Genomic DNA, 27,197 nt, shown 5'->3' with positions numbered 1-27,197 from the left:
AAGTTCACCTCCGGAGTAATATTAGTCTTAAAGAAGTCTATTAAGGAACTACAAATTTGTTGTTTGTTAGAATCTGAAGTTAAAACTGATTTGTTTAGCCTCCAAGATCTTTGTATAGAATGGGATTTTGAAGTTGAGAAGCATATCGAGACTATTGAGTGGTCAGAGTGGATTGCAGGGAGTATCTCCGTTTTAGAAATTTTTGGCAGTAGAGACCTTGGTAAAAAAAACAAAACGTAGTCAATTCTGTGGTAAGAATTATGTGGATGGGAGAAAAATGTGAAGTCAAGATCAGTAGGGTGCAGATGTCGCCATATGTCAACTAATGAGAGATTATGGAGTGATTTCTTTACCTTGATAATATTTTGGTATAAGATCTGGCATTTCCTTGTGGACAAATCCAAGGTTGGGTCTAGGGGTATATTAAGATCTAATCCAATGATTGGTGTGCCGTGTAAAAAAAGGGGCGGAAGCGGTTTAGTTTGGAGGTGATCCATTTGATTTGTTTTTTGTTAGGGGCATATAGGTTGCCGATTGTTACAAAGGCTCCCGCCAAAAGGCCCTTTACAAAAATATATCTCCCTTCAGCATCAACTAAAGAGTCAATTAGCAGGAAGGGAGTATTTTTTATCAAACACAATTGACACTCCTCTAGAGCCCCTCTGGGGGAAGTAGCATGATACCACAGGTTATAGTGCGATCTATCAAAGGAGTGAAGTTTTTCGATTTGGAAATGAGTTTCTTGCAGGAGAATATTGAAATGTTCTTTTCGAAATCTATTCAGTGTTTGCGATCTCAGGATAGGGGACTTTAAGCCATGCACATTGAAACTTGCTAGTTTGAGAGTACTTTGATTAGTCTCCATAAGCAATCGAGTAAGTGTGCGTAACTTTAGTCTGTGTTGCAACCAAAACAGACAGAGGGGGGTGGGGGGGTGAGGTGTAAAGGTTATCAAGAAGTAATTGGGGTATTGGGACATTAAAACTACCGTCACAAGGGTGTTACATCAGTCTAGGCCAGTGTAGTAAACATTAGCATAAACCATAAACCATGCGAATATAGAACAAATAACATTAAAGGAGGGGGGAAATGGGAGTAATGGCGCCAATGCTTATGGGCCCTGTATAGAAGCAAACTATTCCCATCCCATGAGACTATACCTGCCCACCTATTTGTGGGTAGGAAACAAACAAAAAAAGTGGGTCAGGCAAGCCCCCTGGGGGAGGAGATAATAGCCCACAATTTGTCGACAGATCATCGCCCACAGGTAAAACCTTTAGAGATTACATAAGTTGAACGGCTAAAGCCGCAATTTGGCATTTCTACCTAAAAAAAAGAAACAGAAAACACAGGCAAACAATGCAACTAAACTTGACGAAGCCTAAAAATTCTGTTATTGCAGATAGGCAAGGCTTGGGGAAAAAAAAAATCTGTGGCCAGGACGAGTTCTGTTCCCAGCCCAATAATTCATCCATGCTCATCGTCTAGAGGAGAAGATTGAGGCTTCGCTGTTTTGTGTTTGGTTCGAAGAGCTTTTGTAGGTTGAACCAGGTTCCAGAATGCAGGCTGGGGCAGATGATTCAGGGAGGGTGTTAAGTGATACGCTTCCAAATCTGGGTATTTTTCCAAAGTGATCCCCAACTCCTCACATGGTTCTTGAATTTCCACAGAGGTCCTGGCCTGCATACGTTTATCCTTTGAGGTTATTGAAATGCCAAAAGGGTACAGCCAGCGATATTGGTATTGTTTAGGATGCAAGGCTTCTGTAAAGGGTTTCAATAGGCATCTCTTGTTTAATGTCGATGCCGCTAGGTCTTTAAAGATCAAGATCGGAGAATCCTCAAATACAATACTTTCTGCTTCCCTTGACCATCTCATAATTAAGTCCTTAGTACGTTAGTCCAAGAAACAACAAATTACATCCCGTGGAGGGTCTCGCGATTTGGGCCGTGGCTGTTGTGAACTGTGTTTCTGGGCTCCCTCTGGTGGTCACTAACGGTATTGTGTTAGGTATGTCTTGTTGCAGGCCTGAGCTCCAGCTGTGTCGTTAAGCAGCGGGTGTTTCCTATTTGAGCCTCCTCTGGACTCAGTCTCTTGCCTGGCATCATTGTATCCAGACCTATTTGGTCTCCTCCGGATTCCTTTCAGTCTGCCTCATGCAAGAAAAGCTAAGTCTGTTTTGTACAATTTGGATCGTTTGCATTATTCAGTGTTTTTGTCCAGCTTGCTTTACATTTGATTTTTGACTCGCTGGAAGCTCTAACATAGTAACATAGTTAGTAAGGCCGAAAAAAGACATTTGTCCATCCAGTTCAGCCTATATTCCTATATTCCATCATAATAAATCCCCAGATCTACATCCTTCTACAGAACCTAATAATTGTATGATACAATATTGTTCTGCTCCAGGAAGACATCCAGGCCTCTCTTGAACCCCTCGACTGAGTTCGCCATCACCACCTCCTCAGGCAAGCAATTCCAGATTCTCACTGCCCTAACAGTAAAGAATCCTCTTCTATGTTGGTGGAAAAACCTTCTCTCCTCCAGACGCAAAGAATGCCCCCTTGTGCCCGTCACCTTCCTTGGTATAAACAGATCCTCAGCGAGATATTTGTATTGTCCCCTTATATACTTATACATGGTTATTAGATCGCCCCTCAGTCGTCTTTTTTCTAGACTAAATAATCCTAATTTCGCTAATCTATCTGGGTATTGTAGTTCTCCCATCCCCTTTATTAACTTTGTTGCCCTCCTTTGTACTCTCTCTAGTTCCATTATATCCTTCCTGAGCACCGGTGCCCAAAACTGGACACAGTACTCCATGTGCGGTCTAACTAGGGATTTGTACAGAGGCAGTATAATGCTCTCATCGTGTGTATCCAGACCTCTTTTAATGCACCCCATGATCCTGTTTGCCTTGGCAGCTGCTGCCTGGCACTGGCTGCTCCAGGTAAGTTTATCATTAACTAGGATCCCCAAGTCCTTCTCCCTGTCAGATTTACCCAGTGGTTTCCCGTTCAGTGTGTAATGGTGATATTGATTCCTTCTTCCCATGTGTATAACCTTACATTTATCATTGTTAAACCTCATCTGCCACCTTTCAGCCCAAGTTTCCAACTTATCCAGATCCATCTGTAGCAGAATACTATCTTCTCTTGTATTAACTGCTTTACATAGTTTTGTATCATCTGCAAATATCAATATTTTACTGTGTAAACCTTCTACCAGATCAGTAATGAATATGTTGAAGAGAACAGGTCCCAATACCGACCCCTGCGGTACCCCACTGGTCACAGTGACCCAGTTAGAGACTATACCATTTATAACCACCCTCTGCTTTCTATCACTAAGCCAGTTACTAACCCATTTACACACATTTTCCCCCAGACCAAGCATTCTCATTTTGTGTACCAACCTCTTGTGCGGCACGGTATCAAACGCTTTGGAAAAATCGAGATATACCACGTCCAACGACTCACCGTGGTCTAGCCTATAGCTTACCTCTTCATAAAAACTGATTAGATTGGTTTGACATAAGCGATTTCTCATAAACCCATGCTGATATGGAGTTAAACAGTTATTCTCATTGAGATAATCCAGAATAACATCCTTCAGAAACCCTTCAAATATTTTACCAACAGTAGAGGTTAGACTTACTGGCCTATAATTTCCAGGTTCACTTTTAGAGCCCTTTTTGAATATTGGCACCACATTTGCTATGCGCTAGTCCTGCGGAACAGACCCCGTCGCTATAGAGTCTCTAAAAATAAGAAATAATGGTTTATCTATTACATTACTTAGTTCTCTTAGTACTCGTGGGTGTATGCCATCCGGACCCGGAGATTTATCTATTTTAATCTTATTTAGACGGTTTCGCACCTCTTCTTGGGTTAGATTGGTGACCCTTAATATAGGGTTTTCATTGTTTCTTGGGATTTCACCTAGCATTTCATTTTCCACCGTGAATACCGTGGAGAAGAAGGTGTTTAATATGTTAGCCTTTTCCTCGTCATCTACAACCATTCTTTCCTCACTATTTTTTAAGGGGCCTACATTTTCAGTTTTTATTCTTTTACTATTGATATAGTTGAAGAACAGTTTGGGATTAGTTTTACTCTCCTTAGCAATGTGCTTCTCTGTTTGCTTTTTGGCAGCTTTAATTAGTTTTTTTTAGATAAAGCCCTCTAGGGGGCTGATATTCTCCCTCCACACCGTCAGTCGGTGTGGGGGTTCTTGAATGTTCAGCGTGGATGTTTTGTAGGGTTTTCTGCTAACCGCATAGTCCACTATCTATTTTCTGCTATCTAGACTATTGGGCCTCACTTTGCTGAATCTAGTTCATCTCTACGTTTGTGTTTTCCTCTTGCCTCACCGTTATTATTTGTTGGGGGCTTTCTATATCTTTGGGGTTCAATTTCTCTGGAGGCAAGCGAGGTCTTATTTTTTCCCTCTAGGGGTAGTCAGTTCTCCGGCTGGCTCGAGACGTCTAGAACCAACGTAGGCACATTCACCGGCTACTTTTAGTTGTTTGTGTCAGGATCAGGTATGCGGTTAGCCCAGTTTCCACCTCCCTAGAGCAGTATTTATATTTTTGCTATCTTGCCGGAATATTAGAGATCCTCTGCCATTGGGATCATAACACGTGGTTTCAACGACCTCTCAATGTGTAAGTCGTCTTCTTGGGACAGTAGTAGTCAGAGTTGGAAACAGTGCTTCAGCTGCCACTGATTCGGGGATGCCCTTTATCTGCAGATTATTCCTTCTTTCTCTGTTTTCATGGTCTTCAAGGATCAAATAAATTTGATTGATATGGCCTCCTTGACTGAGAGCAGGCTACCACTTTATTGATTTGTTGGATAATAGTGGAATTTGAAGCCTCAAGAGTTTCCACCCTATAGCCAATTTGTGAGATTTCTTGTTTGATGTCAGATAAGTCCTTAACTACCATTTCTAGAGATTTAGCAAGTATCCTATTTATGAAGGATCTGGATACAGGTTGTTCCCCCACATTTCTGCTGTCTTCCATTTTGCTTTCTATTTCAGAGTCAGAGTCACTCAGTGTTGATCCATGGCTACCGGGGGTTTAGACTTGGTTGTGTCAGTTTTTGTTTTTTATTGAGGAATTTATTCAAGCCCACTTAAGTTAGGGAAGCATTAGCTCTAGAAGAGGCTCCTGAGGCGGTTTTGCCAATCTTGACCATTGTGAGAGGCATAAAGTCGGCCTTACTGAGTAATTATCTTGGTGCCAAGCGTATTCCCCCCTTATGTATATTCCAAGGATCAAATTACATTTTTAAGGGGTGATAAGCCAAATAGATTCTTCTACTATATGAAATATTAGAAAGTTCTTCAGAAAACCACTAGGTGTCACTGTTGCCCCAGAGATAAATCTGATCCTATAAAGAGTATAGTAGATCTTAATTTCTTTCTATTAAGTTAAGAGGCCCAAAACTAAAGTTCAAAACACATCAATTCAAAGGCAACAGGAGGGAAAACAAGGGTCAGGAGATTTCAAGGACGTTGGTCCATTAACTTGGTGGTATATTCAATACGAGTTATCACTTCACAGGGAGTAAAATGTCCAATTCTCTTCCCTTACTGGTCCCCTCTGCCTTCTTAGTTTCCAACAGGTCCCTCTCCATGTGCCTTTATAAGATTAGTTTTATTCTCTTTCCTCTCCTCTCTTTTATTCCCCCTCGGCACCAGCAACGTCTGCAAGACGTCCCTGCGCTTCCTGTTATCGCAGAGACCACAGCTCCAGCTCACAGTGTTACTGTGCTGCTATCAACAGGATGCCCGCCAAGGGAGGGAAACCCCACCAACACAACCCCAGGACCGATCCGATCAGATCCAGTCTCCAGCAGCTAGCGACAGGTGGCAGGGAGAGAGATCGAGGATCACTGCACAGCTGTAGGTGGTTGCTGCATGATGTTTGCCGGCAGGTGACTTTCCGTCCGTGAAGGGGGGGGGGGGGGGGAAGGGAGTGAGACGTCGGAGGCGAGTAGCAGAAGCCCCCCATCACACAGTGCAGTGATTTTCAACCTTTTTTGAGCCGCGGCACACTTTTTATACTTAAAAAATCCCGGGGCACACCACCAACCAAAATGGCACAAAATGACGCTAAAACAGTACATATTCTACATATAGTTAATAATATAGATTCTAAATGTATTTATACTCACTCAGTGTGAAACCTGGGCCTGTTTCGATAAACACAAAAGGGATATCCTGGCAGGAATGGTGGAAAGACACACACGAAGCTCTTCCTCAACAGTTCTCAGTCTCTCCCTGTTTTTAGTTTTTATCGCAGTCAAGCTTGAGAAGCCCAGCTCACATAGATATCTGGTCGAAAATGGGAGCAATGTCAAAATAGCTTTGTTGGCCAGAATGGGGAACTCTTTGGCAACAGATAACCAAAAACTGTCCAAAGGAAGATCAGCAAACTTTAGCTTTAAACCGCGATCTTGCTTCAGTTCAATGAGTTCCTCTTGCTCCTTTAAAGTCATGTCCTTTCCAGCAATGGATAATGAGCTGTATGGGTCCCTAACCCAGTCAAGGCATTCTGTGAAGGTTGAAGAGAAATAAAACTTCTCCTCAAGAGTTTTCAAATGTCTGCCAATCACCTCGCACATTGCAGCAGTGTTGTCATCGTGCAGTTTCTCGGTGAGCGGGAACATCTGAAGGTTGCCACCCTGCACATGTTGCTGCCAGAGCTGCAACTTTAAACGGAATCCGTTCATTTTATCAGTGCTTGTAAGCAGGTTTTCATTTCGGCCTTGCATCCGTGTGTTTAGTTCATTCAGATATTGAAATATATCAGCCAGGTATGCCAGCTTTGCACACCACTCATCACTTGCAAGCAGCTCGGACCTCTCGTTTGTCAGAAATATTTTAAGTTCCTCTCGCAACTCATACACACGGGCCAGCACTTTGCCGCGTGACAGCCACCTGACCTCCGTGTGGAGCAATAAGATTTTATGTTCCGCTCCCATTTCTGTACACAAAGACGCAAATAAGCAACATCTCAAAGGTCGCGTCTTCACAAAGTTCACTATGCGCACAACATCATCCAACACGGGAGCTAGATCTGCTGGTAAGGTCTTTGCAACGAGGGCCTCACGGTGCAAGAAACAGTGGGTAACAAGAACATCTGGGTTTCTTTCTTTAACCCTACTTACAAAGCCTTTGATGCGCCCAACCATGGCTGCGCCTCCATCAGTGCAGACACCTGTGCAGTTTTCCCATGTAAGCCCACTTTTATCAAGATATTCCGATGTGACCTGGAATATTACCTCTCCTGTTGATTTTTCTGGCAGTGCCTTGCAAAATAGGAAGTTTTCTCTAATGGCTTCTCCATCCACAAAACGCACATTGGCCAACAGCTGACAATGTCCACTGATATCCGTCGACTCATCAAGTTGCAAGGCAAATTTCTTACTGATCCGCACCTTTTCCAAAACAACTGTTTCAATGTCCGCAGACATGTCATCAATCCGTCTGGCAATTGTGTTATCAGAGAGAGGCACTTTAGCTATCTCTTTGGCTGCGTCAGGGCCAAGCATCTCATGTACAATAGCTTTACAAGCTGGCAGTATTAATGTTTCTGCCACAGTGTGTGACTTTTTTGATTTAGCTATGAGTTCAGCAACAATGTAGCTAGCTTTGAGGGCTCTCTCATTTACCTTTGTGCTTTTTCTCAAAAAAGTTGCCCCTTTCTCATTGTTTGTACGTAAGCGTACAAAATACTCCATCGGCTTGTTTTGAACGGAAGGGTGTTTCGTTTGGAGATGGAGTTTAAGCTTGCTTGGCACCATGGCGCTATTGGATAGCTTCTCACCACACACCAAGCACAGTGGTGTTGGTGCTGTCGCATCCCCAGTGAAAGTAAATCCAAATGAAAGATAGCTTTCACTGAATTGCCTTGAGCTCACCGTCTTGTCTTTTTTCTTTTGTCGACCTCTCATACTAGGGCCTTCATCTGCGTTAGAATTGTGTCCAGGGTCCTGTTCGGCATTTGCCTTTTCCATTCTCAAATACTTCTCCATCACTGCTGAGATAGTGTGCGCAGCCACACACTAAAATAGAAGAGTATTACATTATCTGCCACACTTAAAGGACCTCTGCCAGGTACTAAAAGTACCAGCTCATATGCTGAGTATTCTGCCAACAGTTCATATACTCAGGCAAAAGCTCATATAGTCAGCAACAGCTGATTAACTGTTAATGAGCTGTTGCTGACTTAATGATTATACACAGCATTACACTGTCTTTCAAATTATTATGCAAATTGGATTTAAGTGTCTTAAAGATTTCATTGTTTTGTTTTTCAAATAAACTCGTGGATGGTATTGTGTCTCAGGGCTCAATGAATCACTGAATTCAATCTTAAACACATGTGATAATTAGTTTTCCAGGTGATTCTAATTAAAGGAAAACTACTCAAAAATGATGTTCCACATTATTATGCAGGTCACAGGTTTCAAGCAATATGGGAAATAAAAAGGATCTCTCTGCTGCTGAAAAGCGTTAAATAGTGCAATGCCTTGGACAAGGTATGAAAAAATTAGATATTTCACAAAAACTTAAGAGTGATCATCATACTCTCATGAGATTTGTGACTGAAACAGAGAACAGACAGAGTTCATGCAAATAAAGGCATAATGAGGAAGTTTTCTGGCAGACAAATTCATTGGATTAAGAGAGCAGCTGCCAAAATACCATTACAAAGCAGAAAACAGTTATTTGAAGCTCCTGGTGCGTCTGGAGTCCCTCGAACCTCAAGGTGTAGGATCCTTCAAAGGCTTGCTGTGGTGCATAAACCTACTATTCGGCCAACCCTAAACAGTGTTCACAAGCAGAAATGGTTGCAGTGGGCCCAGACATACATAAAGACTAATTTCCAAACAGTCTTGTTTACTGATGAGTGTCGAGCAACTCTGGACGGTCCAGATGGATGGAGTAGTGGATGGTTGGTGGATGGCCACCATGTCCCAAAAAGGCTGTGACGTCAGCAAGGAGGTGGAGGAGTTATGTTTTGGGCTGGAATCATGGGGAACCAGCTGGTAGGGCCCTTTAAGGTTCCTGAAGGTGTGAAAATGACCTCAGCAAAGTAAATAGAGTTTCTGACTGACAACTTTCTTCCATGGTCTAAAAAGCAGAAACATGCCTTCAGGAACAAAATCATCTTCATGCATGACAATGAATACCTCTGAGTAATTGGCTGCTATGGGCATAAAAGGAGATAAACTCATGGTGTGGCTACCATCTTCCCCTGACCTCAACCCTATAGAGAACCTTTGGAGTATCATCAAACAAAAGATCTATGAGGGTGGGAGGCAGTTCACATCAAAACAGCAGCTCTGGGAGGCTATTCTTACTTCATGCAAAGAAATACAAGCAGAAACTCTCCATAAACTCACAAGTTCAATGGATGCAAGAATTGTGAAGGTGATATCAATGAAGGGCTCCTATGTTAACATGTAACTTGGCCTGTTAGGATGTTTTGGAGTTAAATAGCTTTTTTGTTCAGTGAATGTGACCTCCTAATGCTGCAAATTCCACAAATGAGCATTTTCAGTTCTTTAAAACATATCAAATGTTTAGAAATACTACTGTGCGTAATAATTTGGAACAGTGCATTTTGAGTTTTTATTCATTTTGGAGATTATACTGTTATCATTGGGAGGTTTCTTCAGTAAAATTCGATGTATACTCTAACGGGTGATGACTTTTATTAGACTGACTGTCATTTGCACTGACCATTTAGGAAAATCCGAGAAAAATGTAATTTGCATAATAATTTGGAACATAGTGTATTGGCGGGCATTACCTTGGCGGCAGGCAAATGCGAGAGTCTCTCCGCTCTCAGGATGACGCGCCGGCCTCGGTGACGTCATTAAGTCGCGCGAGCGTTCAAAGCTCGCGCATGTGTTATTTCGTGACTGCGCATCGCTGCACATTGCTGGGGAACAAAACAAAGGGGGCACCATAGTTTGGGGAACTTTCCCCGCGGCACACCCGACCATGTGTCGCGGCACACTAGTGTGCCACGGAACACTGGTTGAAAATCACTGACTCAGTGTGCAGGGGCCTGGGTTCAATGGGGGTCAGCGTAAGGCAAGATGGCCAGTCAGTGCAGGTGGGGGGAGGGAAGGGAGAGAGTGACAGCCACTGGTCGTAGCCCGCCGTTGGCAGCAGCTACTTATGTCAGGTGGATGGCATCCGTGCTTTGTCGGGCCTGCGTAATTAGTCCTTTCGTTTGACCAGGGGCAGCAAGGAGTCCCTTTTCAGTCTTAACTTCGACCGCGGAGGTTACAGGATGAGGTTAGCCCGACTCTGGTGACCAATTTATAGCCAGGAGCTCACTTATTTTTTAAAAATCACTGATTTTAACAGGAGCTCTTGCAAGCCATGCCATCTCTCCTGGGCAGTCAGACCACGCCCCCGACTACATTTCTAAGATGGCGCTAGAGACACTGATACTACCTCTCCACTGCAAAGCTTGAAAGATTTATAAGGGTATGTGTCCACGTTCAGGATTGCATCAGGATTTGGTCAGGATTTTACGTCAGTATGTATAAGCCAAAACCAGGAGTGGGTGATAAATGCAGAATTGGTGCACGTGTTTCTATTATACTTTTCCTCTAATTGTTCCACTCCTGGTTTTGGCTTACAAATACTGATGGAAAATCCTGACCAAATCCTGATGCAATCCTGAATGTGGACACATACCCTAAGGGTATGTGCACACGTAGGAAAAGAGGTGCAGAACTTTCTGCACAAAATCTGCATCTCCTGGCAGAATCCGCAGCCGCAGATTTTGTGTGGTTTTTATGCGGAATGGATGTGGATTTTCAGCGTTTTTTGCCACTGCAGATTTTTATCATGGAGGGGTGCGGAAACGCTGCAGATCTGCACAAAAGAAGTGACATGCACTTCTTTGAAATCCGCAGCAATTCCGCATGGATTTTTCTGCACCAAAGGCACAGATATTTTTTTTAACCATTGAATAACATTGTACTGTACATCACAGTGCGGATCTGCAGTGTTTCTGCGTGGAAGGATCCGCAGCAAATCCGCATCTTGTGCACTTAGCCTTAGAGTCCCTGGGACTCCTCTGAAATCTCTCACCCACGGAGAAAAAAATTAACCCTGTGGTGAATGGGACAGAGCTACAGCCAGAGGTTAAAGACCCCACTGACACAGGCATCATGGGGCCGGCTCACAGAATACCTACAATTAAACCATCATTTATACAGGCAGAAGAACCTGCCACCGAGGTATGTGCAGATGCCTTAAAGGGCCACTGTCACCCCCCTCCAGCCGTTATAAACTAAAAGAGCCACCTTGTGCAGCAGTAATGCTGCATTCTAACAAGGTGGCTCTTTTAGTTTTAGGTTCAAGTATACCCCAAATAAAGCGTTTTTATACTTAGCCACAATTCATGTCTCTAGTCAGGTAGGCGGGTCCTCACTCCCCAGCTTGGCCAGCTCCTCTGCCGTCACTCACATCTTCAGTGGCTTTCGGCGCCGCCCCCTCAGCGCTGTTATCTTTCAAAACCGGCGCCTGCGCTGTGTACTGGTGTCCTGCGCAGACGCAGTAAGCTCTGGCCGTCTGATGTAATGGCTGATACCAGAGAACAAAAGACATCCACAGAAAACCAGGATGGATCTGCTGCACAGCAAATAGCTGTAGGACCTGTGATGATGTCACTGCCATGTGATTAGGACAGTCACATGGCAGTGACATCATCGCAGGTCCTACAGCTATTTGCTGTGCAGCAGATCCATCCTGGTTTTCTGTGGATGTCTTTTGTTCTCTGGTATCAGCCATTACACGGAATATTCTGAGCTTACTGCGTCTGCGCAGGACACCAGGCTTTGAAAGATAACAGCGCTGAAGGGGCGGCGCCGAAAGCGCAGGAAGATGTGAGTGATGGCAGAGGAGCTGGCCAAGCTGGGGAGTGAGGACCCGCCTCCCTGGCTAGAGACAGGAATTGTGGCTAAGTATAAAAACGCTTTATTTGGGGTATACTTGAACCTAAAACTAAAAGAGCCACCTTGTTAGAATGCAGCATTACTGCTGCACAAGGTGGCTCTTTTAGTTTATAACGGCTGGAGGGGGGTGACAGTGGCCCTTTAATGTCTGTAAGTTTGTCTGCAGAACCAACCCTGAGAGATGTGTACACTGCAGTGACTAATAAAACGCTAGTTTCTCTCAGTGAGCAAATGGGAGGTTTAAACGAAAACATACGTCTTATTAAATATGACCTCCAGAGTGAGAATGAAAATGCTGAGGAGATGCAAGGGAGAATTAGGGGACAAAATGCCACATAATAATAAAGATCTTAACAAGTCTATACATAACATCTCCCTTCTCATTGCTAAGACAGACGACTTGGAAAATCGACTGTGCAGAAACAACTTGAGGCTGGTGGGGGTCCCTGATAAAGTAGAGGGTAAAGATCCAGTGAGCTTCTTTAACCCCTTCATGACCCAGCCTATTTTGGCCTTAATGACCTTGCCGTTTTTTGCAATTCTGACCAGTGTCCCTTTATGAGGTAATAACTCAGGAACGCTTCAACGGATCCTAGCGATTCTGAGATTGTTTTTTCGTGACATATTGGGCTTCATGTTAGTGGTAAATTTAGGTCGATAATTTCTGAGTTTATTTGTGAAAAAAACGGAAATTTGGCAAAAATTTTGAAAATTTCGCAATTTTCACATTTTGAATTTTTATTCTGTTAAACCAGAGAGTTATGTGACACAAGATAGTTAATAAATAACGTTTCCCACATGTCTACTTTACATCAGCACAATTTTGGAAACAAATTTTTTTTTGGCTAGGAAGTTATAAGGGTTAAAATTTGACCAGTGATTTCTCATTTTTACAACAAAATTTACAAAACCATTTTTTTTAGGGACCACCTCACATTTGAAGTAATTTTGAGGGTTCTATATGGCTGAAAATACCCAAAAGTGACACCATTCTAAAAACTGCACCCCTCAAGGTGCTCAAAACCACATTCAAGAAGTTTATTAACCCTTCAGGTGTTTCACAGCAGCAGAAGCAACAAATAGGGGAAAAATTAACATTTAACTTTTTAGTCACAAAAATGATCTTTTAGCAACAATTTTTTTATTTTCCCAAGGGTAAAAGGAGAAACTGGACCACGGACGTTGTTGTCCAATTTGTCCTGAGTACGCTGATACCTCATATGTGGGGGTAAACCACTGTTTGGGCGCACGGCAGGGCTCGGAAGGGAAGAAGCGCCATTTGACTTTTTCAATGAAAAATTGGCTCCAATCTTTAGCGGACACCATGTCGCGTTGGGAGAGCCCCCGTGTGCCTAAACATTGGAGCTCCCCCACAAGTGACCCCATTTTGGAAACTAGACCCCCCAAGGAACTTATCTAGAAGCATAGTGAGCACTTTAAACCCCCAGGTGCTTCACAAATTGATCCGTAAAAATGAAAAAGTACTTTTTTTTCACAAAAAAATTATTTTAGCCTCAATTTTTTCATTTTCACATGGGCAACAGGATAAAATGGATCCTAAAATTTGTTGGGCAATTTCTCCTGAGTACACCGATACCTCACATGTGGGGGTAAACCACTGTTTGGGCACATGGTAAGGCTCGGAAGGGAAGGAGCGCCATTTGACTTTTTGAATGAAAAATTATCTCCATCGTTAGCGGACACCATGTCGTGTTTGGAAAGCCCCTGTGTGCCTAAACATTGGAGCTCCTCCACAAGTGACCCCATTTTGGAAACTAGACCCCCCAAGGAACTCATCTAGAGGCATAGTGAGCACTTTATACCCCCAGGTGCTTCACAAATTGATCCGCAAAAATGAAAAAGTACTTTTTTTTCACACAAAATTTCTTTTAGCCTCAATTCTTTCATTTTCACATGGGCAACAGGATAAAATGGATCCTAAAATTTGTTGGGCAATTTCTCCTGAGTATGCCGATACCTCATATGTGGGGGTAAACCACTGTTTGGGTGCACGGCAAGGCTCGGAAGGGGAGGCGTGCCATTTGACTTTTTGAATGGAAAATTAGCTCCAATTGTTAGCGGACACCATGTCGCATTTGGAGAGCCCCTGTGTGCCTAAACATTGGAGCTCCCCTACAAGTGACCCCATTTTGGAAACTAGACCCCCCAAGGAACTTATCTAGATGCATAGTGAGCACTTATAACCCCCAGGTGCTTCACAGAAGTTTATAACGCAGAGCCGTGAAAATAAAAAAATAATTTTTCTTTCCTCAAAAATGATTTTTAGCCCAGAATTTTTTTATTTTCCCAAGGGTAATAGGAGAAATTGGACCCCAAATGTTGTTGTCCAGTTTGTCCTGAGTACGATGATATCCCATATGTGGGGGTAAACCACTGTTTGGGCGCACGGCAGGGCTCGGAAAGGAAGGCACGCCATTTGGCTTTTTGAATGGAAAATTAGCTCCAATCATTAGCGGACACCATGTCGCGTTTGGAGAGCCCCTGTGTGCCTAAACATTGGAGCTCCCGCACAAGTGACCCCATTTTGGAAACTAGACCTCCCAAGGAACTAATCTAGATGTGTGGTGAGCACTTTGAACCCCAAAGTGCTTCACAGAAGTTTATAACGCAGAGCCATGAAAATAAAAAATAATTTTTCTTTTCTCAAAAATGATTTTTTAGCCCACAATTTTTTATTTTCCCAAGGGTAATAGGAGAAATTGGACCCCAAAAGTTGTTGTCCAGTTTCTCCTGAGTACGCTGATACCCCATATGTGGGGGTAAACCACTGTTTTGGCACACGTCGGGGTTCGGAAGGGAAGTAGTGACGTTTTGAAATGCAGACTTTGATGGAATGCTCTGCGGGCATCAGGTTGCGTTTGCAGAGCCCCTGATGTGCCTAAACAGTAGGAACTCCCCACAAGTGACTCCATTTTGGAAACTAGACCCCCAAGGGAACTTATCTAGATGTGTGGTGAGCACTTTGAACCCCCAAGTGCTTCACAGAAGTTTATAACGCAGAGCCATGAAAATAATAAATGTGTTTCCTTTCCTCAAAAATATTTTTTTAGCCCAGAATTTTTTATTTTTGCAAGAGTAACAGGAGAAATTGGACCCCAAAAGTTGTTGTCCAGTTTCTCCTGAGTACGCTGATACCCCATATGTGGGGGTAAACCACTGTTTTGGCACACGTCGGGGTTCGGAAGGGAAGTAGTGACGTTTTGAAATGCAGACTTTGATGGAATGCTCTGTGGGCATCAGGTTGCGTTTGCAGAGCCCCTGATGTGCCTAAACAGTAGAAACCCCCCACAAGTGACTCCATTTTGGAAACTAGACCCCCCCAAGGAACTTATCTAGATATGTGGTGAGCACGTTCAACCCCCAAGTGCTTCACAGAATTTTACAACGCAGAGCCGTGAAAATAAAAAATCATTTTTCTTTCCTCAAAAAAGATGTTTTAGCAAGCAATTTTTTATTTTCACAAGGGTAGCAGGAGAAATTGGACCCCAATATTTGTTGCCCAGTTTGTTGTGAGTACGCTGATACCCCATATGTGGGGGTAAACCACTGTTTGGGCACACGTCAGGGCTCGGAAGGGAAGTAGTGACATTTGAAATGCAGACTTTGATGGAATGGTCTGCGGGCGTCACATTGCATTTGCAGAGCCCCTGATGTGCCTAAACAGTAGAAACACCCCACAAGTGACCCCATTTTGGAAACTAGACCCCCGAAGGAACTTATCTAGATGTGTGGTGAGCACTTTCAACCCCCAAGTGCTTCACAGAAGTTTATAACGCAGAGCCGTGAAAATAAAAAATAATTGTTCTTTCCTCAAAAATTATGTTTTAGCAAGTAATTTTTTATTTTTGCAAGGTTAACAGGAGAAATTGGACCCCAACAGTTGTTGCCCAGTTTGTCCTGAGTACGCTGGTACCCCAAATGTGGGTGTAAACCACTGTTTGGGCGCACGTCGGGGCTTGGAAGGGCGGGAGCACCATTTGACTTTTTGAACGCAAGATTGGCTGGAATCAATGGTGGCGCCATGTTGCGTTTGGAGACCCCTGATGTGCCTAAACAGTGGAAACCCCTCAATTCTAACTTCAACACTAACCCCAACACACCCCTAATCCTAATCCCAACTGTAGCCATAACCCTAATCACAACCCTAACCCCAACACACCCCTAACCGCAACACACCCGTAACCCTAATTCCAACCCTAATCCTAACCCTAATCCCAACCGTAACCCTAATCCCAACCCTAACCACAACTGTAACCCCAACACACCCCTAACCCTATCCGTAACCCTAACCACAAGCCTAATCTTAACCCTATTTCAAACCCTAGCCCTAATTCCAACCCTAACTCTAATTCCAACCCTAACCCTAAGGCTATGTGCCCACGTTGCGGATTCGTGTGAGATTTTTCCGCACGATTTTTGAAAAATCTGCAGGTAAAAGGCACTGCGTTTTACCTGCGGATTTACAGCAGATTTCCAGTGTTTTTTTGTGCGGATTTCACCTGCGGATTCCTATTGAGGAACAGGTGTAAAACGCTGCGGAATCCGCACAAAGAATTGACATGCTGCGGAAAATACAACGCAGCGTTTCTGCACGGAATTTTCCGCACCATGGGCACAGCGGATTTGGTTTTCCTTAGGTGTACATGGTACTGTAAACTTGATGGAAAACTGCTTCGAATTCGCAGCGGCCAATCCGCTGCGGATCCGCGGCCAATCCGCTGCGGATCCGCTGCCAATCCGCGGCCGATCCGCTGCGGATCCGCGGCCGATCCGCTGCGGATCCGCTGCGGATCCGCGGGTATCCGCTGCGGATCCGCTGAGGATCCGCTGCCGATCCGCGGGTATCCGCTGCGGATCCGCGGGTATCCGCTGCGGATCCGCTGCGGATCCGCGGGTATCCGCTGCGGATCCGCGGGTATTCGCGGCCGATCCGCTGCCGATCCGCTGCGGATCCGCGGCCGATCCGCTGCGGATGCGCGGCCGATCCGCTGCGGATGCGCGGCCGTTCCGCTGCGGATGCGCGGCCGATCCGCTGCCGATCCGGTGCGGATCCGCGGCCGATCCGCTGAGGATCCGCGGCCGATCCGCTGCGGATCCGCGGCCGATCCGCTGCGGATCCGCGGCCGATCCGCTCTGTGTGCACATGCCATAACCCTAACCCTACCCCTACCCCTACCCCTAGTTCTAACCCTAGTTCTAACCCTAGTTCTAACCCTAACCCTAGTGGAAAAAAAAAAATAAATTTTCTTTATTTTATTATTGTCCCTATGGGGGTGATAAAGGGGGGGGGGTGTTATTTATTATTTTTTTATTTTGATCGCTGTGATAGAACCTACCACAGCGATCAAAATGTACTTGTAATGAATCTGCCGGCCGGCGGGCGTACTGAGCATGCGCCCGCCATTTTGGAAGATGGCGGCGCCCAGGGAGAAGACGGACCGACTTCGGGAGGCTCGGTAAGTATGAGGGGGTGGTGGGGGGGTGGATCGGAGCACAGGGGAGGGGATCGGAGGACCGGGGGAGCGGACAGGAGCACGGGGGAGCGGACAGGAGCACGGGGGAGCGGACAGGAGCACGGGGGAGCGGACAGGGGAACGGAGGGGGCACCGGACAAAAACGGAGGACTGGGGAGGAGATCGGGGGCGGTGGGGGGGGGCCAGTACATGATTTCCAGCCATGGCAGATGCTATTGCAGCATCGGCCATGGCTGGATTGCAATATTTCACCATTTTCATAGGTGAAATATTGCAAATTGCTCTGATTGGCTGTTGCACTTTCAACAGCCAATCAGAGCGATCGTAGCCACGTGGGGGCAAAGCCACCCCCCCTAGGCTGAAGTACAACTCCCCCTCTCCCTGCAGATCGGGTAAAATAGGAATTAACCCCTTCACCCGATCTGCAGGGATGCGATCATTCCATGACGCCACATAGGCGTCATGGGTCGGGAAGGCACGGGTTTTCATGACGCCTACGTGGCGTCATGGGTCGGGAAGGGGTTAAAAAGTGGATGTTGAGCACATTTGGAAAGGAAATACTTTCTTCATTTTTCACAATAAATAGAGCTCATAGGGTACCCACCAGAGTTTTACCCGCAGGTGCTCCACCACATCCAATCCTCATGCGTTTATTACACTTTCGGGACAGAGACGCCATTTTGTGGAAGGCCAGAGACATCAAAGATTTTTTACATTGGTGGTTACAGAGTCTCTATTTATCCTGACTTTTCTGCTGAAATTCAAAAACGCCGTGCAAAATTCCTTGATATCAAAAGAAGATTGAGGACCGTTCAAGTGCCATACTCAATGCTGTATCCGGCCGAACGGCGTGTAGCAGCAAAGGGAGAAGTGCATGTCTTTGAGAATCCAACTGATGCTTTATCATGGCTGGACCCTAATGAAAAAAGCTTACAGAAAAAAATCCCTGAATTTATATACACCTCCACCACTTGAGACAGTAACGATGTTCTCTTATAATATTATAAGGATGCTAGGCTGTTAAATTGCTTGTTTATATTTTGTATTTATATTTGAAGCAGGTAGCGTGATGATCTACTAATGTTTACATTATGCAATTTGTTATAGGTGCTACTGTGCCACATGAGCTCAAGATAATAAGTGGCCCCAATCTTCCCATCATGGGTAGATTGCTTCTAAGAAAAGTATGTTGCCTTGTATCTATTATGTTATTAGATTTTTTTGTTGGTTTAAGGTTCTACTCTCAACATAATAATAACATATTCTGATATGGTAGGTACCATAAGAAAGGAAGTGAAATGTGCAATTTAAGAATAAATATTTATTTGTAAGTAATTAAAATAATATGTTCATACACAAAAAAAAGGGGGGGAACCTCCAAATACAAGGGGAGATTGCCCAGCACTAGTCTATGATTGTAGATAATCAAGAGTAATCAGATTTCAGTATAGTTGATCATAGCAATTACAATAAATAGACTGCACAGTGACAGTGTATTTGACCAGCAAAGACAGGTAGTTGACAAATAAATCATGGGTTTCTATGTTCCCTAAAGGAGAAGGTAGACTGAAGTGTACCCAGCAATGCAAACCTTTTGCTAAATTATACTGAGCGGTGCTGCATGCACTAAACAACCTATATGTCACCTTAACAGAAAGGGAGACAGAAGGGCATGGTAGAAGGCAAATACCTGTTGTAAAGCTGTTGATGTCACAGATCTGTGCGCTGTGTGAAGAGTGCTGGTGCTACTCCCCTACACCCTGACGAGCGCCGTTTTGCAAATAGCTTCTTCAAGAGGGGGCATGGTCCACGCCCCCTCATGAAGAAGCTATTTGCGAAACAGCGCTTTTTGATTTGTGTGTCAACTACCTGTTTTTGCTGGTCAAATACACTGTCACTGTGCAGTCTATTTACTGTAATTGTTATGATCAACTATACTGAAATCGGATTACTCTTGATTATCTACAATCATAGACTAGTGCTGGGCAATCTCCCCTTGTATTTGGAGGATCCCCCCCCTGTTTTATGTATGAACATATTTTAATTACTTACAAATATTTATTCTTAAATTGCACCTTTCATTTCCTTTCTTTTATGGTACCTACCATATCAGAATATGTTATTAATGTATCATTGAAGTGACCTAGCCATTGCTAAAATAGGACTATGGTAATAATCTCAACATAATCTGACTACCGAAATTGACCCTCAACAGATAAGGATATATGAAAAATATATTGCAAATGATTCTCACTTTACTCGTTATGTCAAGATGTGTGGATATTATACCATGGAATATTGGGGGCTTGGGAGATGCTTCCAAAAGATGCACCATATTCTCATGGCTAAGCAAATTCCAACCAGCAATAATATGCCTGTCAGACGAATATGATACAGGACAGAACCTTTACTACACCGCTCATGGATGTTGCATGAATATCACTGTGTATTCCACTCATTCAAGGGGCGTAAGCCTTATGGTACATAAGAACATACCCTTTACATGTAATAAGGTGGTTGTGGACCAAGAGGGCCGCTTTGTTTCTATACAATGTTCTATATATAATATTTCTGTTATAGTTGTGCTGTACATCCCACCGCCATACTTGAGTGAAGTGTTAAGGGGATATTTTCATTTTTGGCCACGTTCCCAGATATTCCAACAATAATAATAGGCAATTTGAATATGTATTTGCACCCACACTGGGACTATACCAGAAACCAGGGCTGTGGAGTCAGTAAGCCAAATTTCCGACTCCAAATCCTCAATTCCCATGAGACCGACTCCAACTCCCTCATACATGGCTCATGTTTAAGTTTAAGTGATAAATTTACTGTCGAAAAATGGTAACATCAGGCTTTTAATCTTTATTATGATAGAATAATCAAGCCACTTAGATAGAACATAAAATATATTTATTGGAATACAACTTTAGAACAAAAAAAACTTTGCATATTTACAATTTACTATACCTGCTGCAGTAAGTGAAAAAATTTTTTTTCAACAAAAGCGTACTGAATAGCATTTGTGCAGTCTATGAATTTGTTCTGAGAAATATTATTGCCTCCATGAGATCCTCCTTTATAAATGACCTCAAATCTGATCTAATTATTTTAAGGCTTGAGAACTACCTCTCTACACTAACTTGGGTTGGTGGCAAAGCAGTAATAACATGGGCAACATCTCTAACAATTTCAGGGTATAAAGGAATTGCCTTGTGCACAGTCAATTTTGATGAACGATTGAACTCTTTTACTTCTTTGAGAGCAAGTGAAAAATTTTGCTGAAATATGGTCAATCTGTTTTCTAAGGCTGGCTTCACACTTGCGTTTCAAAACGCATGCGTTTAAAAAAAAAACGCATGGCGAAAAAACGCATGTAAACGCGTGTAAACGCTGCGTTTTTTTGACGCATGCGTTTAACGCATGCGTCCAAAAAACGCAGCGTTTACACGCGTTTTTGCATGCGTTTGCGTTTTTTTTAACATTTCCCCCAAAAAATTTAGAAGCCAAAAAAAGATAACCAGACACAACCAATGGGAATAGAGAGGGCGTATATGATTGTCTCTCTATATATTGACCCTAGGGGTACAGAAATTTTTACAGCTTGCTACTGTTTCCGGTGTCATGATGGATCTTTCCATGGAGAGCTTTTATTTCAAACTGGATTTCAGCTTCAAGATTTTCCTGGCCTGTGCTTTTGCTTGGGAGCAAGACCGAAACCGCCAAAGATGGAGGAGACAGCGTAGGCGTTTTTGGAGGCACCCCATCATTGACGTGCGTGAGAGCCGTGGAGCCTATCAGACGCTCTATGCGGAGCTGAATGCCAACCCGGAGAAATTCCAGGATTACACGAGAATGTCGCAAGAATCGTTCCGTGATTTGCTTGCTCGTGTCCAAGGAGCCACACGGCGACAGGACACACGGCTTCGTAGAGCGATTCCACCCGAGGAACGTCTGCTAGTGACATTACGGTACGTTCAAAATCTAAACCAATGACAGTCCAAATTTTGGTTATGACATGTCTTTTATGTGTTTTTTTCTTTTTGTAATTTTTAACACACCATAAAAGAGTAGATTTTAATGGTTTTTTTTTTTGTTTCTTTTTCTTCTAGATTTCTTGCCACAGGAGAGAGTTTATCTTCCCTCCACTTCCAATACCGCCTTGGGATATCAACCCTGTCCGGGATAGTTGTGGACACCTGTCGTGCGTTATGGAATGTACTCCTTGAGGAGTTTATACCAGTACCCACCGTGGACATGTGGCGTGAAATTTCCGGTACATTTTTGAACGTGTGTGATTTCCCCAACTGTTTAGGGGCGGTGGATGGAAAGCACATCCGCATTATCAAACCTGCCAGAACCGGCTCTGAGTTTTTTAACTACAAAAAATATTTTTCGGTAGTGCTCATGGCAATAGCGGATGCGGAGTGTCGCTTCATCGCCGTGGACATTGGAGCTTTTGGCCGTGGCAATGATTCCCAGACTTTCAAGAGCTCGGATATGGGCCGTCGGGTGTATGGCAACAATTTTAATTTTCCCCCTCCACAGCCTCTCCCCAACACTCAAGGCCCACCGCTGCCATTTGTTATGGTTGGGGATGAGGCCTTCCAGATGTGTGAAAATCTCCTGAAGCCATATTCTAGTAGGAACTTGGACCACACTAGAAGGATCTTCAACTACAGACTGACCAGGGCCCGAAGAACAGTAGAGTGCACCTTTGGCATTCTGGTTGCTAAATGGCACATTCTTGCAACAGCCATAAATCTAAAAGTTTAAACAGTGGACGAGGTGGTCAAAGCTTGTGTGGTTCTACACAATTACCTCATTGCTAAGGAGCGACCCCACATTGAACTGGATGAACCAGTTTCACACCCACTGCCTGATTTTCAGCATCACCCGATGCGGTCAACTGCAGCCGTTGGTCTTATGCGGGACCAATTTGCGGCCTATTTTGTTTCCGATATTGGACGGGTGTCATGGCAGGACAATGTTGTGTAAATGTCCTGTTGTATGTTTATCTTTACCAATTATTATATACGGATAAACATTTTTCAAATTAATAAACTTGAGTGTTGGTTGTGTTGACCGTGTCTCCTATCTTTTTCCTCTCTAAACAAAGGTTGACCAAAGACGGGCAGTAAATATGTATGTATATCATATTTTGTAATCCAAAACCAGGAGTGGGTGATAGATGATGAGGTAATAGTTATTATTTTAATATCATAATTGACCTCTTATATATTGTTGCACTCCCTATTTTGGTTTACAAATAATGATATAAAACACTGGCCGCATACTTCTAATAATGGAAACCATGTTGATTTATTGGTAACCATGTTGATTTATTGGTAATCTTGTTGACGTCATTGCGTCAAGACTGTCACGCTCTCTATACCCATCAAGTCAAGTGTAAGAAATAATGAATTCATGATAAACATATACATGCTCATGAATTCACAATTTCTTGCACATGGCCAGGTGAGCATAGATATGTAGCGTGTGACAACCATTGTCACATCATTTGTTAGATATAAATAAGAGAATATGGTGAATATACAAAGCAGTTATCAACTCAATAGGTCAGGTGTCTTAACTTATGAGTTTTTGGACACCTGACATGTTCAGTTGAGTACTGAACTTGATTTCCACCATTTTCTCTTTGTACTGTCACACTAGGTACAAAAAAAAAAAGAGTATGGAAATACCTAATATTTTTTTGGCCAACTCATATCTGTATACTGAAGAAACACATATAGATGTAGTCTTGTATTTTATACTACTGGAGATATGTTTTGGCCAAAAGAATAAGTGTGTGGCGAAGTTTATTGGTGTGTATTGAGAGTGGTGAAAGACAATAAACCAAACATAATTGTTGCAAAGTAATTGTTTTTTTTATTGAGTTAACAAACAAATTTAAACATTTATTTTTTTGTACCGCGACGGGTTGTACAGCGACGGCTTGGGGTAGAGTGACGTAACCGGGGGGTGTTAAGAACTGAAGCCTGGCTCACCGTGGAGGAGGCAGAGGTGGCAGGAGAAAGGGCAATAAAACTGGAAGGGTCTGGAAGTTCGGGATGGGGCTTAACACATGAGAGTCTTGAGACGCACTGGAAGGGTGAGACACAACAGACAACACAGAATCATCGGTAGGTGATGGGGGAGGAATACTAAGAGTTTTTTTGTTTTTTATGTGTTTTTTGAGTTTTCCTTTGTGTTTCCCTGGTAGGGGGATGTCTTGTTGGGCTAATATGTTGTTGCGTGTTGGCGGGAGATACGTCAGGGTCCGGCTCCACTATTTCACAGTCCAACGCAAGAGTCCAACTGCATCGTAGTGGGGGGGGGAACATAAAGCCCTGCCAGTGTCCTGGTGCATCGTTGGGGGGGAACATAAACCCCTCCCAGGGTCCTGCTGCATTGCTGGAGGGGGGGAAACATAAAGCCCTGCCAGGGTTCTGGTGCATCGTTGGGGGGGGGGAACATAAACCCCTCCCAGGGTCCTGCTGCATTGCTGGAGGGGGGGAACATAAAGCCCTGGCAGGGTCCTGCTGCATCGGGGTGGGTCCTGCCCGGAAAGACATGGCTGGGTCCTGCTGCATCGGGGTGGGTCCTGCCCGGAAAGACATGGCTGGGTCCTGCTGCATCGGGGTGGGTCCTGCCCGGAAAGACATGGCTGGGTCCTGCTGCATCGGGGTGGGTCCTGCCCGGAAAGACATGGCTGGGTCCTGCTGCATCGGGGTGGGTCCTGCCCGGAAAGACATGGCTGGGTCCTGCTGCATCGGGGTGGGTCCTGCCCGGAAAGACATGACTGGGTCCTGCTGCATCGGGGTGGGTCCTGCCCGGAAAGACATGGCTGGGTCCTGCTTCATCGGGGGGTGTCCTGCCCGGAAATCAATGCCTCGGTCCTGCTGCATTGGGGGGGGGGGGGGGGGGGTCCGATATGCCATGACAGGGTCCTGCTGCATCGGGAGGGGGCCGGGCCGAAAAGCCACGCCAGGGTCCTGCGGCATCGTGGTGTCAGCGGAGGAGGTACAAGCCGGAGCAGCGGTTGTGACGGTGGTGGCGGTGGGATGTCCAACAGCACTCGTCATCGTGTTGGCGCTGTAGTGGAGTACACCTGTGGATGGAATAGAGGTGGCCGTGCAGTGGTATGCAGCATAGGTAGGAATGGAGGTTAATCGTGACAGTGACGGCACAGTTGGATATGTCGCCACTGTCTGCTGTAAATTGCGACTCTGACTCTGCTGCATAGCCTGCACAAAAGCAACATTGCAGGCCTGCATCACACTCAGCTGGAGATCAGGGCTAAGGTGTTCCGACATGCCCTGCTGTACTTGGTTAAAAAAATGATGAGCTGGCCTCTGGAGGTCGGCTTTAACTTGATCAAGGCTTTTGGTGACATCCTGGATCCGGCAATTTAAGACGTTATGGGACACATCCATTCTGTCACCTAAAGCCTTGATTGCTTCGTGTAAAAGCAAACTCAAGTGCAAAAACTCGGGCATGAGTGACCTATCCGAAGCCCTCTGTCGCTGCCGGGATGAGCCCGCAAAAATGGGTGCAGTGAAAGAGGACTGCGAAAGGGGAATACCTGATGGGCCAGCTCCCTGGTCTCCAGTGAGTGTGGAAGGCCCACCTGCTGCTGCGCTGCTGGATGGCTGGGACGGGTCCGTGGCTGCCGGCTGAAGGACCGCTCCAGAACCTGGTGCGACAGTCGTGCTGTGTGTGCTGTGAAAAAAGAAAATAGAAAATTAATACCAAAATATAACAAGACGGTACATCCTGTGGAATTTAAAATTACATATTATGTCAATGCAATACAACCGGAAGCATGTGAGAAATACTTACGTTCTCATGAGAAGGACCGGTCTTAAAAAGGACAGCACACGGTGGTATTTGTACAGCCGGTACCTTGCTCCGGAACCACTTGCAGCACGATTCTCTGCGCGAAGGTCCTTGTTGAAGCGGTCCTTCATGGAACGTCAACGTGTTCTTATTTTGTCCACTGTGAAATAACAATAAAATATAATGGTCAGAAAATGGACTTTTGGCCGTGCTCTCTTGACTGTGTGTGATGACAGAAACTACGAAAAGTTTCTTTCATCACACACAGTCAAGAGAGCACGGCCAAGGTCTCAGCTGCTTCACACTGCATTGCAATACTTACCAAATGCATTACGGACCCGTGGCGGGGCATTCTCCCAGCCATCCCACAACGCTTGGGCCACCTCACTCCACAACCGACGGAGCGTAGTGTTGACTGCGTGCTGTGGATCCCGGCTGTCCCACAACGGGACTCGCTCCTGGACAAGGGTGATCAGGAGGTCATTATCGATCCGGTCATCGTCCCGTTGTGAAACCTAAAATTAAAAGAAAATCATATAAGTTTGCTCAATCACATTAGGAAAAAAAAAAAATTAACAGAAGATGAGAAATGGCATGAATATGAAAGTCAACTCAGAAAAGGATTCTACAAGAAAAATTAAAAGAAAATCAAGGGTACAGAAAGGAAGATTGAAGAATATTACAATGAGGATAGTCTGCCTTGTATACATACCCGCTGCCGTCTTCCCACCGGACCTTGACTCCGCTGCTCCGTCCCTCTCTGTCCCTCAGTAGAAGTGCTCTATAAAAAAAAAAAAAAAAAAAAAAAATTGTCTCATGTGTCGATGTGACAGTCAATACTTACCAAGCTGACGGACAAAAAACTAACCTCACTCACATTATCCACTTCTGACTGACGTGGCTCAAACTCCTCATCAGATGAAGAATCCGCAGAAGACATTCTGATGCATGTTGAAATAAAAAAAAAGGAAGAAATTAGGACATGTAGATCCAAAAAATTGAAAATAAATGCATCGGCTAGGATATACTCACATTGCTCTGGGTCTTGGCCACCTAAATGCATCCTGGCAGTGTCTTGTCTTCTTTGGAGTCTGATGAGAAGTGACCAGAATCTTCCCCCAACCTCCCTTTTATCTCCCTGCTGCTAGGGGGTGGCTTATCAGTGTCTAGACAACCTTATCTACATTCTAGTCAACCTTATCTTAAAAAAACGCAAGCGTTCAAAAACGTTCCCATTGACTCCAATGTATTTTTTGACCCCAAAAAAACGCATGAAAACGCATGCGTTTTTATGTGGCCAAAAAACGCCTCTCAAAAATACTACAAGTTGCATTTCTGAAAATGAACGCATGCAGTAAAAAACGCATGCGATTGAAAACGCGACCAAACGCGTACACAAAAACGCATGCGTTTTCAATGTTAAATATAGGGAAAAAATGCATGCGTTTTTTGTGCAAAAAACGCTGCAGACAAAAACGCAAGTGTGAAACCACCCTAAGGGAGTGGAATCTTATTCCCTGCAGCAACGCTTTGCTTGCTCCATGTCGTCCAAATACTTGTCGAAATCAAACTCCTCATCTGATGAGGATGAGGAAACGGCAGCAGCACTGGCAGGACCCGAGTCCTCTTGCTCTTGGCCGTCTTGTAGCCCACTCATCCTAACTGCTACCTCAAAGCTCGTTTCCTTTAGTAAGCTGTTGATCATCCAGCAATATACGATGACTCGGGTCCACATAAACAACTGCCAGAAGAATTTTTATTTTCTAATAGCAGTGTCACTCTCTGTTTCATTGCAGCAGCAATGTCGTCTGTGATTAAACCTCTTCTTTGGGACAGGCAAAACAACAAGTTCTTCCACTCC

At 44.3% G+C, this 27,197-nt stretch overlaps 3 protein-coding genes across 4 annotated transcripts in view; all 3 read right to left on the bottom strand.

The window, feature by feature from the left end:
- Positions 1 to 27,197, bottom strand: part of ILRUN (inflammation and lipid regulator with UBA-like and NBR1-like domains) — a 618,006-nt gene that overhangs the window by 82,422 nt on the left and 508,387 nt on the right. The gene's annotated exons all lie outside the window — the stretch shown is intronic.
- On the bottom strand, positions 1,468 to 25,467 carry LOC143817503 (uncharacterized). The gene is made up of 3 exons (XM_077298972.1): positions 25,340 to 25,467; positions 24,442 to 25,219; positions 1,468 to 1,887 (listed from the first exon to the last, which is right to left on the bottom strand). The coding sequence occupies exons 1-3, from the start codon at positions 25,465 to 25,467 to the stop codon at positions 1,468 to 1,470; spliced, it is 1,326 nt and encodes a 441-aa protein (XP_077155087.1).
- Positions 25,363 to 26,399, bottom strand: LOC143818173 (uncharacterized). Its single transcript, XM_077299573.1, has 4 exons — positions 26,205 to 26,399; positions 26,049 to 26,117; positions 25,659 to 25,851; positions 25,363 to 25,496 (listed from the first exon to the last, which is right to left on the bottom strand). The coding sequence occupies exons 1-4, from the start codon at positions 26,397 to 26,399 to the stop codon at positions 25,474 to 25,476; spliced, it is 480 nt and encodes a 159-aa protein (XP_077155688.1). The 3' UTR covers positions 25,363 to 25,473.

This window comes from Ranitomeya variabilis, chromosome 3 (assembly GCF_051348905.1).
Source record: "Ranitomeya variabilis isolate aRanVar5 chromosome 3, aRanVar5.hap1, whole genome shotgun sequence".
Taxonomy (NCBI): Eukaryota; Metazoa; Chordata; class Amphibia; order Anura; family Dendrobatidae; genus Ranitomeya; species Ranitomeya variabilis.
Note: the sequence above shows the minus strand (reverse complement) of the source record. Positions and strands in the feature narration are given on the sequence as shown.

Coding starts and splice junctions, on each gene's coding strand:
- LOC143817503 (XM_077298972.1), bottom strand. CDS start 25,467: ATGAAGGACCGCTTCAACAAGGACCTTCGCGCAGAGAATCGTGCTGCA. Junction 25,220..25,339: donor CCGGTCCTTCTCATGAGAAC/GTAAGTATTTCT, acceptor CTTTTTTCACAG/CACACACAGCACGACTGTCG. Junction 1,888..24,441: donor TCCCGATGCAGCAGGACCCT/GTCATGGCATAT, acceptor TAACGTACTAAG/GACTTAATTATGAGATGGTC.
- LOC143818173 (XM_077299573.1), bottom strand. CDS start 26,399: ATGCATTTAGGTGGCCAAGACCCAGAGCAATGTGAGTATATCCTAGCC. Junction 26,118..26,204: donor AAGTGGATAATGTGAGTGAG/GTTAGTTTTTTG, acceptor TTTTTTTTATAG/AGCACTTCTACTGAGGGACA. Junction 25,852..26,048: donor CGGTGGGAAGACGGCAGCGG/GTATGTATACAA, acceptor TTTTAATTTTAG/GTTTCACAACGGGACGATGA.